At 44.2% G+C, this 17,834-nt stretch overlaps 1 protein-coding gene across 3 annotated transcripts in view; it reads right to left on the bottom strand.

Annotated features, from left to right (window-relative positions):
* Positions 1-17,834, bottom strand: part of LOC111859832 (serine/threonine-protein kinase PAK 3-like) — a 35,812-nt gene that overhangs the window by 3,321 nt on the left and 14,657 nt on the right. For 2 of the 3 annotated variants that reach the window (XM_023842844.2, XM_023842843.2), the window contains exons 3-15: positions 17,705-17,805; positions 17,002-17,155; positions 16,529-16,566; positions 14,866-14,925; positions 10,580-10,729; positions 8,977-9,148; positions 8,356-8,419; positions 5,621-5,669; positions 4,079-4,191; positions 3,468-3,585; positions 3,198-3,297; positions 2,644-2,840; positions 215-352 (exon numbers count right to left, since the gene is read on the bottom strand). In XM_023842844.2, coding sequence (XP_023698612.1) covers positions 215-352; positions 2,644-2,840; positions 3,198-3,297; positions 3,468-3,585; positions 4,079-4,191; positions 5,621-5,669; positions 8,356-8,419; positions 8,977-9,148; positions 10,580-10,729; positions 14,866-14,925; positions 16,529-16,566; positions 17,002-17,155; positions 17,705-17,805 — 1,454 coding nt within the window. The remainder of the gene's footprint in view (positions 1-214; positions 353-2,643; positions 2,841-3,197; positions 3,298-3,467; positions 3,586-4,078; positions 4,192-5,620; positions 5,670-8,355; positions 8,420-8,976; positions 9,149-10,579; positions 10,730-14,865; positions 14,926-16,528; positions 16,567-17,001; positions 17,156-17,704; positions 17,806-17,834) is intronic. The other variant, XM_023842845.2, reaches the window with a different exon arrangement.

Genomic DNA, 17,834 nt, shown 5'->3' with positions numbered 1-17,834 from the left:
TCCAGAAAGTACAAATCGAGGCCAAGGTTTTGTTTCAACCAGCTGAGTATTCTGTGACTGTGACTCTTTAAACTTGTCGGTTGAAACAAAACCTTGGTCTGGATTTGTACTTTCCAAACCTTTTGTGAATAACTTACCCAACACTGAATCAGATGAACCTTTTGCAGAAAGACTGCTAGTTGATTATACAGACGACACAATACACCAGAGATACCTGCAGAAGCTCCTTAGCAGAGCCTCTCCTGTCTACGTCCATCTCCAGGCATTCACTGAGGAACTCCCTGAAGACGGTGGAGAGTCGCTCGGGGTTCTGGAGTTCAGGCGTCCCGTTTGTAGCAATCAGGTAGAGGGCCTGTATGGAGACATGGACAAGCTGAAACTCACACGCGTACCGCAGCCAACTGAGCCAAATTAGGACTGACCAACTGACCAATAACAAGTGCAAGACAGTTGCAGGGATAAGAGACATATGAATACGACTTAGAAGCTCGCATCAGAGACACAACACAAACATCAAGAGAGACATAACTAAGATTCAGAGAGATAAACAAGAAAAAAACCATCCACTAGTGCAAAAAGAAACCACTGCAAAGGAAGAATCAAGACGGCACATATCAGCATCCCTAGTGCACTTTCAGACTGTTTCACGTCTTACTCTCTAGGATATGTGTAAGGCATTGAGAAGACAGCTCCACAGGGAGGGTTTAAATGCCAAGGAGATTAGATGCTTCCATAATTCAGAGGAAACATGCGAGCGGTTTATGAAGTCTGTCTGTTAGCTGCCAGAGAAGCTCAGCTCCTGTGCCCTTGAGGGAACCTACTAGTCAAAACTGCTCTGGTAAAATATCCAGCTAGATGAATAAAGATGCTTGGCTTAAGCCGTCGCCGAAGCAACAAGAACAAGCTAATAATCTGAATAATAATTTCCGCCCCATCAACATTTCTGCCGATGATGGCACCCAGCTGGTCCCCATTTCAGATGTAATCACCTGGCACATAGAGAGAAGGCACTTGGAAGCTGAATCGAAGGACACCCCCTCCGTAAAAAAACAGGTGATTACTGCAGGAAGGGGGCCTTTTTTTGGTTGGATGAGCTGCTTCACTTCCAATTTCTATAGTTTGTTTATTTAAAGGGACAGCACCCATTTCTGCACTGAACTATCCGTAATAACATCATTGGCATCTCTTGCCACACGTCTCCTGTTTGTGTATTCCTTCTCTTCAATGATCAGTTGTCCCAGAAACAACCACACATCTGTCAACATCAGAGTGTTTATCTTCATCAAACAGCAGGACTCGTGCCAGAGGAAGTTTTCATTCACCGCTCAGTGCGTTAACTACACTTTGGATTTCCAGCACCTCTGGGCCATTGGGAGTGGTCTGTCACACTGTCATACGTGTCACATGCTGAGTGACATGCCTGACACGCCACCTGCCTCATCATTAAATCACACACTTTCACCATATCTCAGTTATGGTACTGTTCTACAGACACAACTAATTCTGAAAGAGAATTCACTCCCGACCAGCACCACGGTCAGGAATACGTTAGCAGATTCTGTGACGTGAAAATGGGTTTTCTATTCAGAAATACTTTACCATCAGCTAAATAAAATACAGCATAATATGACATAAAAAGCAACTGCTTGGTAAAAATAAATCAAATAAAATGCATTGCAGATCAGAGTACTCGGCATTTCAACACTTTATTACCACCACAAATTCGCTATTGGTTTTGTGATACAAAGTTCCATGATATTTATTGTTCAGTGTGATTTACTTTTCTGCACATTTGTCTGCATTGTTTATTGTCTAATGCTGCTATTGTTATTCTTTAATGTGCTACTAACTGGCAGTCTGCTGGATGCCTGTGAGTAAGTATCTCCATCCACCTATCAGATAACTGCTTAATCCTAACTGGGGTGACGGGGGGGACCGGAGCCCATCCCGGGAACAATGGGCGCAGGCGGGAACCAACCCTGGGCAGCCGCCAACACAGCGCAAGGGCGCCCCTTACGAAAATTAACCATGGTTTTACTATGATTAAATAACCATGGTTTACAATGGTTTGCCGTTTTTTATTGTTTTTTGGGTAACTATGGTTTTATCATGGTTTTGCTACAGTTAAACCCTAGTATAATCTTGGTCATAAACCATGGTCTTTGTTTTACCATGGTCTTTCCAAACCATGGTAGTACTATGGGTAGTACCAAAGTACCATGAGGAACCATAGTAAAACTATGCTTACTGCATAAAGACCATAGGAAACCATAGTGAATTTTCATAAGGGCGCACCCGCTCACACAATGACGGGGCCAACTTAGAACCGCCAATCAACATATCCTGCACACTTTTGGACTGTGGGAGGAAACCGGAGCCCCCGACGGAAACCCACGTAAACACGGGGAGAGCGAGCGAACTCCACACGGGAAGGTCCTACACCCGACCCGGGGACAGAACCCAGGAACTTCTTGCTGTGAGGCAGCAGCACTAACCACTGTGCCACCGTGCCGCCCAGTAAGTATCTCATTGTACACAATTAAAACAATGACAAACTGTTAAACACCACCTGCCGATTCAAGTGTGACTTGTACTTTTGTGTGCATGCTCAGTGGAGCATTCCAGATGCCTAGGAGAACCTACCCTGAGAGGATTCTCGTTGAGATACGGCGGCTCCCCTTCCACCATCTCAATGGCCATGATGCCCAGGGACCAGATATCCACCTTGGGGCCGTAGGCCTTGCGGGTGACGACCTCGGGCGCCATCCAGTAGGGCGTGCCCACCATGGTGCTGCGCTTGTTCTGCTCGGGGGTGATCTGGGCGCAGAAGCCGAAATCGGCTGCACAGGGAGGGAATGGAGACACGCTCAAATGATTGAGACAAACACCACTTCGGGATATACCGAGAACTGGCGTAACAAAGGAGCCTAACGTCAATGCAGAAAGCTAACAAGGGCGGCATGCAATTAATTACACAATCTCATGTAGCTCTACAAGTAGAGTGCCATGCTAACAACACAAAGGTTCAAATCCCAGGCAGGATGCGTAAATTTTAACCCTCTACTTTAAGTCGCTTTGGATGAAAGCATCAAATAAATAAATAAATGCAAATGTATATCTGCAATACAAAGAAACACAAGAGGTCTGAATGCGAGCAAAGTGGCAGAAGGACAGCTGCAGTCTGCATGCTGACTTACTCAGTTTGACAGAGCCATCCATGCCCAGAAGGATGTTGTCACTCTTGATATCTCTGTGGATGACCTGGTTGGAATGCAGGAACTCCAGCGCCTGCAGACACTACAGAGAGAGCAGACAAAACAAATGGGAAATTTGAGGCTATTTAGCAAAACACACATAAAAAAAATAGATGCAGGCAGGTATGTGAAGTATACAGAAAAACACCAAATGTGATGGATAATTTCCCTTCTGATCTGCGGCAGGATGACGAGCAGATGATTGGCGCTCACCTCTCGGCAGACAGAAGCAATCTGGCCCTCATCCATACAGGTCTCGGTTACCACGTCAGTCAAGGATCCCCCAGCCAGGTACTCCATCACCACCCAGAGCTCGTCTCCCACCAGATAGCTGACCGAGAAAGGCGGCGGGGGGCAGGGGGTCTGATTAAAACATCCAGACAGTCACTTACGCAGACACTGCTGTGAGGATACTGCTGTCATCCGGAAGGTAGCAGGGGGGGGGGGTGTTTCTCATTAGCTCAAAGAATCACAGCAAAAAAATAAAAAATACCACACGTTGGAAAGCATTAAAATAGCAGATGTTCCTAAAAGGGGTTAGTACACATCAGCTACACTATATAAACTGAACTGAGGTTACACAAACTGGAACAAAACCAATATATATTCAACATCCCCAACCTGAAATCCAATCCAGTGACCCTGGTGTAAACCAAATTAAGAACTATTACCATGAAAAACCTTGAAAACATATGCCTCCTGCCGTTCAAAGGGTACCTTTCCTAGTTTATTTGAATGTTTTTGTTACCATAGTTACTGATAGGCTAATGTCCCAGAAAATAGGCATTTCTGTCCATGCTTGAGATGGGATTGAGGAGCCAAACCTGTCCAGGTAGTTGACGATGTTGGAGTTCTTATTTTCCCTCATCACCAGGATCTCGTTGATGATCAGCTCCTTCTTGGGCTGCTGCTGCAGGTTCATCTGCTTGACTGCCACCTGAGTGAGAGAGAGAGCAAGAGGGAGAGAAAGAGGGAGAGAGAGGTAGGAGAAAGGAACTCAGTCATAACCCATCCTTGGAAATTTTTTTTGTGTATGCTAAGTATGCTAAATTCGTGCGTATGCTAAAACAGGAAGTGGCAGACACACACAGGAATACTTCACCCCTCCACTCCCAACTTCCCACATTCTACATTCACACATTTAGACTTTAATGTTTTCCAGGTTTTGTTTTAAACTTAAGGCGGTGATAGTGGTTCTAAAAAGAGAAAGGCTTTTGCAGACTGTGGTAAAAAAGCCTTTTACTGTTCAGTAATAGGCACAGTATGGTTTGTACTTTGTTTTTGCATTATGTACTATGTACATTGCTTGCACTTGGTTTTGCACTATGCACTAATATGAATGCTGTTTTCACTTAGTTTAAATTTGGTTTGTTTGTGTCTGCCCTTTGTTTCTGCATTAAGCGTTTGCACATGTCCACTTTATGTGCCTCGCTGCTGTATGCTAAAGAATTTCCTCCCAGGATCAATAAATTATATCTTATCACATACAAAAAATGTTTACTTAGCTAATCTGCTAGAAAACGTCCCTCTAAACAGTAAATACAGTAAAAAAAATCTTTGCAAAAAAATAAGTTATTGTGTTGCAATTATGTTACGAAAAATAATCATTCGGTATGCCACTGCATTAGTGAATCAGTTTCACTTAAATAAAGTGACAGTTTAGCGACATCTATAGCAAAGCTGTTATTTTAGTGACAAAGAGCAGCAGTGATGTGCAGCATGAGGCTCGCTGACGGCACTGACCCGCAGTAACCTGTCCGACATCGCCCGCTCTAAAACCTCACCCCTCCAAGCTTCTGCGCGCCCCAGCTACACGCCGGAGATCGTAACGCTTCACCTTTCAATTTACTTTCCGTTTTATTTGTAAAGCCTGCTGAAACTCAATTGGAATTTATTAATCCATTCCCCACAAGGCAATCGGAACACATTCAAGCTAAAATCTCAAGCGGGCAAAAGCAAAAATCACAATTTTCCGGTTTTTGCATTTCTACAATTCAGTGCTAATGTCTGCTTCAGGATCAGTGGCTGCAGTTAAATACCGTCTTACATAATATATAGAAGCACTGAGACTGTTAACAGCTCTGACTACTTGACAGCTGTGTGCTGCTTATGTATTATCTGCCTCGCTCATACCTCACTTTGAGCAAGTCTGTCTGCCAAACAAATGTCAAACGTAAGTGATAATATACTGCATATCTGCTTAGTACATAAACGCTAACGACATCATAACCAAGGATGCCAATATGTCCTCGCTGATGCTTGTTCCGTTAGATGCAATGACCTCCTCCAAGACCCTGAATAGGACAAGTGGCTACAGAAAATCGATGGATGGATTGATGGATGGATAGATGGATGGATGGAGTTACCTCCTGTCCAGTGGCGACATCGATGGCTGTGTACACGACCCCAGATGCTCTGCAAGAAAATAACGTGAGTTACTCCAGTTCATTTAAGTTTAATTCTTCCAAAGACAGGAAAAATATATACATCAAGAAAGACTACAGAAAAGATGTTAGGAATTTAAGTACTAGGTATTATGTTGTTATTCAACAGACATGTCATTTCAACTGATAACGTCCAACAAAATTCATTTAATGAAAGTCTTGTGAACAGTCTGGGTTGGCTTAAAGGCATACGGATGCATTCCCCAAAAGAAGTACAGTACCAGTTAAAAGTTTGGACACGCCAAACTGCCTACAAACAAGAACGATAGTGTCGCACCACATGACCTGGTCACCTGACCTGAAGACAGTAGAAATAGTTTTGACCAGAGAGTGAAGGAAAAGTGGCCAACAAGTGCTCAGGACATATGTGAGAACTTCTTCAGAACAGCTGTAAAAGCAATGCAGGAGGCCACCTCATGGAACTGGCATGGAGTAGATAGTAGGGTCAGTCAGTCCATGGAGCAACTGGGTTAAAGGGTCTTGCTCAAGGGTCCAATTGGGGGACAACTCTGCCGACCATGGAAACTGAACCTGCAACCTTCTGTGTTCCAGTCCACACAGCTGCTCCCCCCCCCCCCCCCCAAAAAAATGTTTTGTTTAATACTTCTTTGGTCAGTACATAAATCTATGTATTGAATTTTATAGTTCTGACGTCTTTATAATTATCCTAAAATGTAGAGAATACTGCAAATAAACTTTTCTATCGGTAGGTGTATCCAAACTTTTGGCTGGTGCTGTATGCCAAACTTCTGTCATCTGATGACCTGATGACCGTGACTGGGGGGCAGATGAATGGAATAAGACTTCAAGGTCACTAGATGGCAGTGTTGTTCACTACATCAGACAGCCTTGATCAAAGGAATCGTTTTCCTATTTATACAATAAATACCCAGTATCTGATTTTTTTTTGTATTGTCTTCCATCATCATGCCCAGTCTGTGACGCATGTGTGGCTGGATTATATATTTCCAGTAAATCAATGATCAAAGCACTTGTTGGGATTGAGTTTTGCTCCAGCGTGCCACTGGTAGCCATAAATCACCAGAGCTCAGCCCACGCAGTGCCTCTACACAGGCCGGTAGTGTGTTACACCAGGGCCGGCATGCCAGCACATCAGACTGCGGCATTTCCACAACGACCCGCCTCATCACCAGGAACACGGATTTCTCAATCCACCGTTAACTGACCTTCCCAGCTCACTCTCCGTAACTGCTGTCATCTGGCATCCTGCCAGGAGAGATACGTCGACCTTCCAGATGCGTATTATGTTTTTGGCAGGTAAATTATGTATGTATATTGATGTATATTATGTATGAGGGTTGTTGGGGTCTCTCGGGGCAGAAGGCCAGGGTACACCCAGAACGGGACGCTGATCCATTTCAGGCACGTGCACACACACAAAGACCATTTACGAAACTCCAATTATATGGAGCAAACATCCAAGGTGTGGGAAGGACATACAAACTACACACACAGATTAGGTGTGGCATTTGAAAGTTCCTCTGCCAACATTCCTTACAGCTGCAAGCTGACCTACAAACCCATCCTGGTTAACCACCCCCCCCAACCCCCACTCTGCCAAACAGCTCAGCATCACGCCACACCGAGGGAAGATCTCATTTACATCTGCTAGGTCAGCCGTGTTCACCAGCAGCGACTTCTCAATTTCTTACCTATGTCCAGCAGAACATTCCAAACAAAAGCCCTCACCCTTGAATGAAGAAGCTTTATTCTTCCATACAGCCAAAAAATACACGGTACTTGCTGCTTATATCCAATTACATTACTCATATAAACTCTGTAATACCTGCTCATCATGATTCAGGCTTATCGTGGTTTTTCACTGCTCTATTTAAGATGGTACTCACGTCTAATCATACATCCATATTCTACATCCATATCAAAATTCTACATCCTGTAATTTTACAGCCCCCTTTCCTTTTAGCATTGTTTTTGATAATAGACTTAAACTAGCCAACTGTATCCAGGTTTCTCTGAAGGCACCAAATAAAGAAATAAATGAAACGGTAACGCTGTCCTGAATTAACCTTACTGCCATTACTGAGACAGATCCTGATATGTTCATGTACTTCATTAAGAGATTTCAGTCCTCGCAGCAGTCAAACAATCCATGAGCAGCTAGGGAGCTTGGAGGTTAAAGGTCTTACTCAAGGACTCAGTGGTGAAATGACTGTTAACCCCAGGAATTGAAACAGTGAGTTTTCAATCACAGGCACTGCATCCTAACCCACTGAACCACATCATATATAAAACGGCACGTAACATACATCAAATGGCATGCGACCATCTGCTTTCATTTTATTACGATTACTTGTTATCTGAAGCAGATGCCTCGTTCGAGAAGCAGGCACACGGCTGATTTAAAGAACGATCGATGATGCTTTTCCCTCACAAACGAGACGAGTCGCATGTTACACGCGAAACGACTGCAGATCCAATGATTCCGCACGATTAATGTCGAATCTGTGAGGCGGAGCTGGGAAAACTGAATGTAAAGTGGAGTCTCACAGTGGCTGGATGTATCGCGTTATGCTCGAACGAAGGCCCCAATACTGTCAGCTCCCTCCGTCACCTCGCTAACCGTAGCGGTAGCTTAACACTTGCATTTTGTTGCGCGTTGGCGGACACTGACGTACCCTTGTCCTATTTTCTCGAAACGTGTGTATTTCTTCTTCGGATCCCCCACACTCACGATGGTCCCTGAAAGCGGAACAAGAGACGGCAGCAGTTACCTGGGACACCCTTGCGCAGTGGGAGCAGAGACCCTGTGCGCTGGTTACTAGCATCAACCCAAACCTGGCTGGGCAGGTTAACATTCCAGGCCTGGAGAATGCCACAAATTACATCATTTGGACTCTAAAGCTGTTTGTTTACTAGCAAAAAAAAAAAAAACGACTAGGCAGGAGGAGTACTTGGATAGTTCATGCATGCAGAGGCAATTCTTGTCTAAATAGGGGCCAAGCTTATCATTAGCCAATGATATGTTTTGAATCAGTGAGTGACAGGGGAGAGGGCACTCTGGGGGCCAATCAGCTTTCAGCTGCGGCCAATGCCCCTATGGTTCCGCCCCTATATAACAACCCTGAATGCATGAGATTTTAAAAGTGCAAAAATATAAAATTATTTCAGTTTAGCATTTATTATCTATATGTATTGCTGATTTTTCACAGCCAGCTTCACGCAGGGGGGTGAACTGACAGGAACATGTAGGGGGGAGAGAAGCAGAGATTATCGACGGTTAGAGGTACGAGGCTCACTCAGTCGCTCCAGGATCTCCTCATCTGTCATCTTGGATTTCTTCTTCTGCCGATCCGTCTGGCGGTAGAGGCTGCTGGCAGTGGTCTTGGGGGGTGTGGACTCCGGCGAGATGACTACCTCTTTCACGGGAGCCGGGGGGGCTGGTGGCTCCATGACAGAGCGCGTGTAGATCTGTGGGGAGAGCAGGGGGGGTCACTGTTGGTTAATCTGGCCATTAAATGCTGCCTGGATTTGTCATCCCTGATCTATAGACATAACGTGAGATGGATCAATCAGTGCACTAATGAGGGAGGCTGGTAATACGTTACCCAAACACAAAACACAATCACTGTGGGAAATGCTCGTTTGCTATTTCTATGAGATAGCTTTCAACTCATGGCAGTTTTGCTTACATGAAAATGTTCTGAGGGCAGAATGAAAAATAACTGGTTCAGTGAGATAACCAATCAGACGGTAGAGGAGGTGGGTCCAAACAACTAGAGGAGGCTGGATGAAGACATCTGATTGGTTGGTCCCGCCTCTTCTAGTTACTTGGACCTACCTCCTCTATAATCTCATTGGTCGTTTCTCTGAACCAGTCATTTTTTGATCTGCCCTCAGAACGTTTTTGCAAAAGCAGGTAGCATCAGTGGAAGGTATAATGGTAGCTCAGTAGGCAGCACTGTTGCCTCAGACCTCCAGGGTTTGGGGTTCGAATCTCTGCTCTGTGTGTGGAATTTCTAATGTCTCCATATGTTTTGTTGTTTGCTCGCAGTGAGTTGGCATCTCTAAACCTGACCATGGCATATGTGGGCTTTGCGAGAAACTAGCATCCCATCCAGGGATTTCCCCTCCCCTGTACAGCCTAAGACAGCCTTCCATCCTGGAAATTCTGTAATGGCTGCACAGTAGGGAGATGGATGGAGGCATATTACCAGAAGGCATTGAAGAGACAAACAGGACGAGGTCACGCCCTCTCCCCACATTTCATCACTGACCGCAGTGCTAACCCTTGCTGTACCTGCTGAATCACCGTAACTCGCTGACTACAGAGATGATAGCTGCTTTTAGTTTTATAGCTCAAAAACATGTAAAATTTCATTGCACTGCATTATAATATCAGGAAAGGGAGGTAACAAAAAAAAGCAATAAGCCAATTTTCCAGCCTTCAACCCTGTCCCCATATCAGCATAATCGAGAGCGAACTTGAAGCACAGAAATTGGCTCACATTATGTTTATCATGTAAATCCTCATACACAGAATGTGTTACTCCAGCTGCCCTGTAATGGCCGCAGTTCACATATAAGCGGTACTGGGACGGCGAGTTAATTCTCAAGCTGCACAGAAGTTGTTTTTCCTGCAGCTGGTCCCATTTGGAGTTTTCGGCCTATTCTGCCGTGACAGGAATCTCTGCCAATCACAGTAAATATTCCTCAGTGGCTCATTAGCTGTGCCTGAGAACAAGCATTAGCTGGCAGATTATTAGCATTTTTACAGACTGCACAGGTTATTAGTGGTCTGTTAGCTTTGTTTTTTAACACTCCCTCTCACATCCTTTCAGAAGCTGATGAAGACACGCGATACATTTGCGAGGTTGGAAACGGAGGGAGTTATATCCTTACCGACTTGGTGTGCTCTGGTCGGGGCGCGATGGCCGGGGGCGGCTCGTCGTCATCGTCATCTTCCTCATCCTCCTCCTCTTCCTCCTCCTCTTCCTCCTCCTCCTCAGACACCGGAGGAGCTAGCGGGGGCTCAGACACCGGCTTCGTTCCCTGCGCGAGAAGAGGGGCAGTGATCACACTCGCTCGGCCCCGCCTCCTGAGTGGTCAGGTGACTCTGCCGTCCGCGGGGCCGTGCCCTGTTGTAAGAGCATGCCCTGGTTACTACGGTGACTCCGAAGCACAGAAAGCAGGAACTGGAAAAGCACTGGCAGCCTGGGACGCGGGAAAATGCCAACAATGAAGTCCTAGGAAACGCACCACTCACCTTGACCTGGTCACATCTCCATGGTAACCAAGAACTCATTCAACACACAGCTTTGCACCTGTTTACAGCCAAAAATCACTTCAACCCTGAGACGCTGAGCTAAAAACTAAAATACAGTAACTCCTAATACGGCAACCCCTTCATATTCGCACATTTGACATTCACAGTTTTTGTTATTCACGAGTTAGCTGTGACCAGCTAAACCAGAACATTTTTTTAGCTCGCCGAATGACTGCAGTAAGTTGCAGATGACGCGAGAGCCAAACATAATACAGAAAATTATTTGGATCACATAAAATCATATAATATCTAAATACTGATAATACATAACATTTGTTAGTATAAGTGCACACTACACTTTTAACATTAAAAGTCTTGGCTTAGGCGCACGTCAACCTCACTCAAGTTAGCTGAAAAATTTTCAGTGCCGTTAATTTTGCATATTTAATAATAAGTCCAAAAAGTAGTATTCCCAGTGTTTAGTTACTTTGTACATACAGGGGCATAATTTTATATAATATACAAACAACCTAAAAGGTCTTGATAGGAAATGACAAAGTAATTAGACATGCATAGTGTAGAGTACAGTACTGTTTGATCAGAAATTTGAAATAGTCTTTCTGTTATCGTTCAGGCCAGCAGACTGTTAAGGGTTAAAGTTAGATGAACCCAAATATTATTCGCAAATTTTCACATCCCCTATCTTCGACCCCGCACCCTAATGAATATCAAGGGGTTACTGTATATCCAATACAGGAAGTAGGTTCTGGAATCGTAAGGACAAATCAAAATACAAAATTATTAATGTTAATGTTACATTTTATTAACTAATGTTTATTAATGTTATCTTGTAATCTTACTGTTATTCATGGGAGATACGTGAGCCATAGAATCTGAATGGAATTTTGAAAAGCCAGCTACTTATAAAAATTTACCACAGAACCAGCACTGGTAAACTTCAAATCACATTCAAGAGTCATTTATTTCACGTTAAATGAATATAATTTATTCCCATTGGATTTCACTTATTTAGTCAAAATAAACTTCATTACAGAATGAACACAATTAGATTATTTTTGGACCCATGAACTATCTGTGAAATGATTACAGTCCTCTCTTTGTGTATAATGGTGAAACTAACCTTCTCGAAAGTAACGTTACGCAGTCAGACACATAACAGGCCTTGGATAGACGCACCCAGCACTAAGTAACTGAAAATGTCGGTTATGATAAATGTCTTTGGCGAGAAAAACACTGAAATCAGACATCTTATGGTGAACACATCTGGATCTCTAGCCTAGCTACTACTTTCCTATCACACATGGTCTCCAGGCTGTCCAGTCGTATGACCCAAAGCTCTCAACCTCTCCCACCATCTTACCTTGAGAGTGGAAAGGAAACTGAGCGTCATTTGAGGCCTCGCAGTGATCCTCCTGCTATATGTTTTAGGCCCCCAAGTACAACTGTTCAGACATTTTGGTTTTAAGGTGGAATAACTTTTAAGGTGGAAGAGCTGCATTCTATTGAAGCAAAGCTGCAGAGGGAGGGTAGGGTGGTGGGGGGGGGGGGGGGGTAGTGGGGTGGCAGTGGGCAGCAGCCAGCGGCACAGGGGCGCAAGACCTGCTGAAGCAGCTTAAGCCACACACGGTCTTCCAAGGGCACCAGCCGGGAGCTGAGAGCACAAACCCAGGGCCCAATTTGCGAAAGGCTTGGAGCAGGGTCTCCTAGGGGCTGCGTGCAGGGTCAGATTGGGAAACATGCCCAGTAAGACCGGCTGGGTGGAGAGGAAAGCCCAGAGCCGACAGGCCCGTGGCCAGACAGGCCCTCCAAATGATGCAGGCTGAGACCGAAACCTCCAATCAGCTACATCCAATGAATTCTCTCTTCATTTCCTCCACATCCAGGGTACGTAAAAAAAATTAAAAAAATTAAAATAAACTCTTACACATCAGGGACAGCGGACCTTGTTGTGCAAACTTACTTGAAGAGATGCCAAATATTTTAATTAAGTTGTAGGGATTTTTTTCTATAAAGATGACACTATTAATTACGCTACCAGTCAGCTTTTTGTACCCTCGATTTGCCATAACTAGCAGCAGCAGGTATTTAGAAAGAAAACAGCATCAAGACATTTGCTCTCTACAGATAGTAGACAGAGGCTGAAAAATCAAAAATGAGAACCATACAGCATGTAACAGTGACGCAGGACATCCAGACAGTGACTCTGCCAGAATTCTCAGATCTGACGTTAGCCAGCATGCAATAAAGATGCACACGCTCTCTCTCTCTCTCACACACACACACACACACACACATACCTGTCTTCTACAAATAAAACTGGCCAAAGCCTAACAGAGCCGGACACTGTAATCACACCATGCCTGCTTATAGGTCCAGTGATGTCGGGTGTCAAAGCATATAGAAGTGCCAATTTTATCATTAGCCAATGATATGTTTTAAATTGATGAGTGACAGGGCAGCAGGCACACCAGGGGCCAATCATCTTTCAGCTGGGGCCAGTGCCCCTGTGGCCCCACCCCTGTATAAATCGCTGATCACAACACTAATGCAACAGAAACAATCTATAGTTCTGGGCAGTCTGACTCTCTCGGAAAGGTATAAGTTCACTTGCTCCCAAGAAATGCATCCAGCATACTCATACACCACCGGCATACTCATACACCACCGGCATACTCATACACCACCGGCATACTCATACACCACCAGTCAATAGTTTTTACACACCACAGGTTTTTACCACTTTTCCATTTATTTCATAAACTGCAGATTTTTTATTCTTGTGAGGAAGGTGAGTGAACAATTATAACTGAAAATATAAGTCAAATAAAACAAGTTTCCTTTATAACATGGAAACAGTATGTAACAGTGTATTTCTGACATCCTGTTAACTGGTTGTGTGGTGATGGTGTAGTCAAATTCTTGGCTGTCCTTTAACTTTAAATGAACTAATTAACCATTTCATTCCATGAAACAGAGCAGTGTTTAATGCCCCTCGCAGAACAAAATGCCTCGAATTTTCTGTTCCTACTGCTAGGGGAGGTTACTTTGATGAAATCAAAAATATGACATTTTCTTTCTAATAAAGCTACTCAAATGGTGAACATACTCTAAATTTGTTAGCAAAGCATACTGAGTGTATTTTTAGTAAATGTTAAGTGAGTAACATGCAAATGTAGAAAACCTCAGTCTATACAAAAACTTTTGACTGGTGGTGTAAGTGACTGGAGTGATCTTCTGCATCCCAGGTTCTTCTCCAGGACAACCATGTGCCACTGCACTGGAGATCCACCGTCAATGGCTGGTATGAAGAGCAGGGCCACTTTTGTTCCTCCTCTTCCATGGCTCCTACTTTTGTTTGACCCAAGTATCTGAGTCCACCTTGCAGAATGTCCAGGTCACATACACTGATCAAATAGCTACTGACTCACTTTTTGTTCAATATCAGTTACATTTAGTTACGTAAACTGAGTCACATTCTGTTAGCTCATTTTTTCCCCAGTACCTCACTTGTCATCTACGATAAAACTAAGTGTAAATTAATGTACTTTTCCATTATTTTTCTTTTTCATTCCTGTTATATTTTATGAGACCTTTTTCAAACCATAATACATTTTTCTTTCGCATTTCAAGTTTTTTTCCACCATACACCAGTATTAGATTTCAGCAAAGCATAAGACATTTGCTAACTGCACATATGAGGATGACGTCCTCCTTCATTTTGTTGTCCTCAGCACATCATTTGGAAGGCACTGGCTAGCTCCGCGCGGCACTTCAGCGGGGAGCATGAGCTACAAAGAGGCGCCATAGCGATACGTTGGCCTTCTAGAATCTCTGCACACCGCGCCGGAACCAGAGACATGTCGCCGGCGATGGAGCGTTCGTGGACCGTGTGAGAGATTACCTTGTCAGGCACCGCGCCGTAGGCTCTAACGCTGAGAGCTGGCGCAGACAGGAGACGTTTCTGAATAAGGTTAAGAATGGGCAGGATTTACTCAGCACGCAGCCACACAAGTACACCCTCAGCACGAACATCCCTCTCCTTGGACAGCCTTCTGCCAATTTTTCAGGGTCGCTTCGACTTTCGGAAGGGGGACATAATCGATTCTTCCTTTTGGCTTCTGGGCCATAACCAGCTACATATATCGGGTTTGTTGGGGGGGGCTAAAGTAAATTTTAAACAGCCCTACAGATGCCCCAGTCCTACAGAATTTAAAAATAAATCACACATCCATGCAGTACAAAAAAAATTAAACACAGCATTTTTTGATATTTGTTACTAAATGTACCCCTCTTTATGAAACTGTAGTAGCTAATGCTGTATAATTTATAATTATGTTAATGACCAGTAGTTTTACAATGGGGTCTGCCAAGCCCCCTTCGTAAAACCAAAACAGATCACTTTAAAAACTTACGTAAATAGAACACTATTTCAAATGTCTCAGGCTGTTTCTGGCTTCACCAGAAAATCTGATATTTAACGCACAATAAAAGCTACTTCAGTGGAAAATACCATAAAATACTGCAGCAATACAATCTGGCTGTAAGTTATCAGGGCTTAGTTCTGGCAGTAAGAAATTATCTGGCAGACATAACGCACACACACACACACCCACACACACACACACAATAGCACAACAAATAACACAAATCTGGAAATAAGCTTTTGTGCAAAGAAAGTGGCCGTTCCCCTTATTGCCAGGGTAGGGATTATAGGATATCGGTCTGGATGTCACCCTGAGCCCTGTAATTCTGGGGGTTTAATTAATCGTTGAGTTTGACAGCAGAGCCACACCCACTAATAGTGGGGGGTTGTAAGTAAATGTAACCCAAAAGCAGACCCTTACTTGGGTACCCAGAAAGGGCCCAAGTACCTTTTCACAGACATTCGCTCAGCTGCCATTTTATACATCCTTTCACTCTGAAACAGGACTTACGGGAAACATCTGCTCCTGTTATTAGTGAAAGGTATTCTCTGTTTTGTCTGGTGATAACTTACACAAACAGCTAACAAAGCAAAGCATCAGTGTAACAAGGGCGATATTCTGGTTTAAATTGTTTTGTCTCTTTTTTTTAACACACCAAATCACCTTGTTGCTGGTAGAGATCTGACACTTTCATGTGCGTTTTCTCTTACTCTATCAGACAGACAGTACTCAGGAATGCACATTCACAAACAATCGGCACTGTGAAGCCCAATATGCCCTGAAATATTTTGGGGGGGAAAAAAAGTTTCACTGTATCCAAAAAACAAAGCAGGTTTGCTCATGAAACAACCAATGTGACAAATGGAGGCACTACTCCTACCCCTCACCGACCCCCCCACCCCCCACAACGGCCCTCGCCTCCCCTCTTCCATTGTCAATAGCCTGATCTTACTAAAAGCATCAAAAGACTAGACCAATTGTCCCTCTGCGAAAATAAGCTAGCCTGTTAGCGCCTTTTCGCTTCGTGTCAGTGTGGCTCTAAAGCTGCATCAGCATCGCATTAATTATTACCCTGGTGGTGCTGCTGCATATCTATTTATAACCATACGGGAAACCAAAAGCTCTGAAACTAACACTTACCAGAGTGCTAGGTGCAATGTAACCATGTGCCGACTTGTCTGAAAGACAAATGCAAAAATGTGATGAGAAATTGTCGTGGCTAATATCTTATTCAAGATTCAAGAAACAAAATGCACAACACACAACACTACTTAAGAAATGGGTCATGTTACTATTTTATTATTTAAGCTAGTGTTTCTCAGCCAAGTCCTTGAGAACCCCGAGACAGTCCCACCTGCCAGCCAATCACGCACACCTGTACCTGTATTCGGTGTTCCTCATTGGCTGGGAGCAGGGAGGGAGCGAAAATGTGGACTTTCTGGGGGTTCCCAAGAGCCAGTTTGAGAAATACTGCTTTATGGTGTCATTTCTAATTGTGAGTTTTGTTTTTACCCATGAGCCAGAATGTAAGACGTCTGCAATTAAAGACACACGCATCATAACGGATCTGGCTCTGGTCCGCATCTGCATCTGGACGAAGCCGCTTCACTCACCTCCGGAGGTAAAGCTCATGTATTTCTGATTGCTGACTGTCTCTTTAGAGTCGTAGAACTTGAGCACGTCCAGCACGGCCTGTGGGTTTTTCTTCTGTTCCAGCTTGGTGATGTTGGAGGTCTGGAGGAGACGAGCCCACTGCTCTGGGATCCCCTGGAGGGGCAGAAGAACATGTCCTCACGCTGGGAAGCCGTCCCAGATCCTGCTTATCTCAGATCACGCTTTGGGTATGGGATGTAATGGGGCTGTTTCATGTTGCCAGGATGAACTCCCTTAATTGTGACAAGGTCTGGCGCAGAGACAAATGTGTCGCGGCAGCTGAGAGGATGCAGAATGCCGATTGTAGCTGCGTTCTGCGTAAATCTGCTGTGCGTCGCTTCGAAAATTAGTTCCAGGATTACGGAATGAGACAGAGTCTTGGAACGAGCGTGGTTTGTTCATTCTCTCCGAGAACTTCATTCTATGCCTTAGAATTCCTCAAACTAGGGATTTTGGATTTTTGCATTTTATTTGTACACCACCAGAAAGGCATAAACATGAATGAGATTAGCTGTCTATTGACTCGCTAAAGAAGTTTTCATTTAATGTGTTATTTGGGTGTATTCATTTGTAATGCTAAGACTACTGGATAAAGCTAAGAAGCATGACCACCAGGGGGCGCCCTGCAGATGACGGCGCTGCGCTGGCAGTTTTCCTGCTTACTGTAAATTCCCCTGTCACCGCGTCGAAGCCGACGTGTATCGTGTGCTCGAAGTCGGAAGGCAGGGAGATCTCAGGCCGCTCCTTTTCTTTCTTCTTGTTGGCTGGAAAAGGAAGATGGACACCAGGTATG

The sequence above is a fragment of the Paramormyrops kingsleyae genome, chromosome 10, assembly GCF_048594095.1.
Source record: "Paramormyrops kingsleyae isolate MSU_618 chromosome 10, PKINGS_0.4, whole genome shotgun sequence".
NCBI classification, from domain to species: Eukaryota; Metazoa; Chordata; class Actinopteri; order Osteoglossiformes; family Mormyridae; genus Paramormyrops; species Paramormyrops kingsleyae.
Note: the sequence above shows the minus strand (reverse complement) of the source record. Positions and strands in the feature narration are given on the sequence as shown.